Raw genomic sequence first — 1398 nt, 5'->3', positions numbered from 1 at the left:
TATATCTCGATGTTTGGAAATCCTTCCACAGTAATGTTTTTCTTGAAATGAGGACCTCTGGCAATAAAAAGAGCCTAGAATGCCAACATTCAAAACATAACTATAGCATATCCACTGTGAAGCAATACCTTCATGTTTGTTTCCAAGTTATCATAACCATGAGCACCACGCTCTTGCTTTTGCCAATCAGTATAATCACCTCTAAATGTTATTGGAATGGAAACGTGTAGTCAACAAAACATTAGACAAGTCTCACACTAGTCACACGGCACAGAATTTAGCTTGAGTCAAGCTTGTGCATATTTGATACCATAAATTACAGTCAAACCTAGTTTTTAAAGAGTTCAGCTAGCTTCAAATTAAGACATAGTCACTCCAAATTGAGCTGAAAACAACCTAAAGTTCAAAGCTACAACAAAAACAAATCTAATGGTATGATTATGCCTAGGCTGCTGCTGGTGACATTTTATAGCTTTCAGTATCTGCATGCAGCTCACAATAGTGTTAGCAAAAGAACAGGCATGTTGAAGTGTCAATAAGGTGTTTAGAGAGATGCTTATTGACATCTCACAATTTCATCAATTAAGTATCAACAAAGCACTCTTGCTATCTGGACAAAGCCGATGCAATACTAACATATAGCACAACATTCCAATTTCTCACCAAATAGACAACTTTTTCATCCATTTCATAATCCACGTAAGTTTAGAAATACTTGCATAGTAAATAGTACTTAGATATAGCTTAAGCATGGCCATTTTAGCTAATAGTATGGTCCCCAACAAAGTACAATCTACAGTAGAGAATCAATTATCTGAAACTCAATCAGTTAACCAAAACATAAATATATGTCAATGTGCAGACTGGCAAATCATGTGGCTTGCAACAGTATGCCTTCCACTGCATGTGTTTCCCCACTGCTCTGCTACATAACTCTGTATAGGTCACGTGCACGAGTGATAGGAGACATATATCCAAGTTTGATCAGAACGGCTATACAGCAGCTTTGGCTTATGTCAGTCAAAGCTAACTTGACGTCCATCGTAATAGTTCTACATACACTAGTCCTGTCTGAACATTGCTGTGCTTTCTATATGTACATTTTAAATTTACAAACATAAATCTCCAATTAGTTCAGGTAATCAATGTTCTATTTGCAATTAGGCCAGCTAACATAGATAACCTAATAGCATGAACCAGACTCCAGTTATGATATCGTTTTTAGTTTCAGGTTAGTACTTATGGAACAAAGAAAGAAATGATTAGAAACCTTAGCAAAACTCTCCATCCCAAGTTTGCAAGTACAACACCTGATGATATACGTCTAAAATTAACAATTCAATAACAATTAGAATACACAAACATACACAAAGCCAGTTACTTGTTGTTAGCATAATG

The 1398-nt window shown here is 35.8% G+C and overlaps 1 protein-coding gene across 1 annotated transcript in view; it reads right to left on the bottom strand.

The window, feature by feature from the left end:
* Window positions 1-1398, bottom strand: part of LOC134195249 (uncharacterized) — a 10430-nt gene continuing 9032 nt past the window's right edge. The window contains exons 15-18 of the mRNA XM_062664254.1: window positions 1382-1398; window positions 1271-1324; window positions 129-396; window positions 1-74 (exon numbers count right to left, since the gene is read on the bottom strand). The exon at window positions 1382-1398 is cut by the window's right edge and continues 54 nt beyond it. Coding sequence (XP_062520238.1) covers window positions 360-396; window positions 1271-1324; window positions 1382-1398 — 108 coding nt within the window. The 3' untranslated portion in view covers window positions 1-74; window positions 129-359. The remainder of the gene's footprint in view (window positions 75-128; window positions 397-1270; window positions 1325-1381) is intronic.

This window comes from Corticium candelabrum, chromosome 19 (assembly GCF_963422355.1).
Source record: "Corticium candelabrum chromosome 19, ooCorCand1.1, whole genome shotgun sequence".
NCBI classification, from domain to species: domain Eukaryota; kingdom Metazoa; phylum Porifera; class Homoscleromorpha; order Homosclerophorida; family Plakinidae; genus Corticium; species Corticium candelabrum.
Note: the sequence above shows the minus strand (reverse complement) of the source record. Positions and strands in the feature narration are given on the sequence as shown.